The sequence below is a fragment of the Myotis lucifugus genome, unplaced genomic scaffold (genome assembly GCF_000147115.1).
Source record: "Myotis lucifugus unplaced genomic scaffold, Myoluc2.0 scaffold_43, whole genome shotgun sequence".
Lineage (NCBI taxonomy): Eukaryota > Metazoa > Chordata > Mammalia > Chiroptera > Vespertilionidae > Myotis > Myotis lucifugus.
In genome coordinates this window covers 401,328-402,487 of record NW_005871091.1, presented here as the reverse complement: position 1 = coordinate 402,487, position 1,160 = coordinate 401,328, and the positions used below count along the sequence as shown (strand labels likewise).

The 1,160-nt window shown below is 66.6% G+C and overlaps 1 protein-coding gene across 1 annotated transcript in view; it reads right to left on the bottom strand.

Moving 5' to 3' along the window:
- The window catches only part of SLC46A2 (solute carrier family 46 member 2), a 10,809-nt gene extending 9,934 nt beyond the window's left edge, over positions 1-875 (bottom strand). The window contains 1 exon segment of the mRNA XM_006088013.3: positions 31-875. Coding sequence (XP_006088075.1) covers positions 31-723 — 693 coding nt within the window. The 5' untranslated portion in view covers positions 724-875.
- Between the last annotated feature and the right edge of the window lie 285 nt (positions 876-1,160).

The window sequence follows — 1,160 nt, the reverse complement described above, 5'->3', positions numbered from 1 at the left end:
AGCGGGGAGTGCCTTTCTGGGCTTGGCCACCGACTCAGGGACCTTCAGGACCAAGAGGCTGTAGAAAAGGGCAAAAGAGGCACAGCTCACGCTGCAGACCGTCAGCACCAGGCCCTGCCAGGCCTTCTCAGACACCTGTTGGAAGAGATGCCCGGAGCCCATGCTCCCACAGAACCCCCCCAGGCCCAGCATCAGGTCAATAAAGATGAGGCGGACCGAGCGGCGGCCCTCTGAGGAGCCGAGGGAGCCCAGGGATATAACTCCGGCCCAGTAGGCTGAGAGGCCTCCGCAGAGTCCATTCAGCGCCACGGCCACGTACATCACCTCCACCGGCCAGTCCCACAGCACCTTGAACAGCAGCATGAGGCGGCAGAGCAGGAGGCCCAGCAGGGCCACGCAAATTGAGATCTTGCGGTGGTAGCGGTCGCTGAGCCAGCCCAGGATGTAAGCAGGCAGCAGGGGCGTCAGGCCTGTCACGATGTTGTAGATGATGTAAAAATTGGAGATGGCCCTCTGCCCTTGGTCCTCTAGAGCCTCCCGGGGCGAAGGGCTGGCGCTGTGGTTGGAGACTCTGGCCCCGAAGGATTCATGCAGCACGAGGAGCAGCCCCGCATCGTAGAGGGAGCTGGCCACCTGAGTGGAGAACACCACGGGCTCGGCCCAGGTCCTCACCTGGAGGCGAGACAGGTAGCCCCAGCAAGGGCAGGTGGCCTGGGGACCCATGGGGTCTCTGATGGGGATGGAGGAGCTTGCTCAGAGCCCGCTGCTCCAGAGCGCAAGTGCGAGCCGCGTGCGAGCGGGTGAGCCTGGAGAAGGGAGAACCACTGAGCTGGGCGCGGGGCGCGTGTGACAGACAGCAGCTAGCCCAGCGGCCAAGTGACCTTCCCGGCCGCGGCCACTCCTCCCCAGCCAGAAAGGGCCGCGCTCCGCCCCCGCCCCTGGAGCGGGGCTGGCGGCCGGCCAGGGCAGCCAGGCGCAGGGGAGCGCACAGCGAGTCTTGGCCCTGGCGCCCCACCCTTGGCCGCGCATCACACTGCTCCAGTGAGGGCGGCCTCCCGACCAGGCGTAGATTTCCCCACAGCGGGGCGTGCCGGGACCTCCCCGCAGGTCGCTAGGCATCTCCTAGGGCTTGTCACTGCCCCCAGGCTGTCACGCTTCCG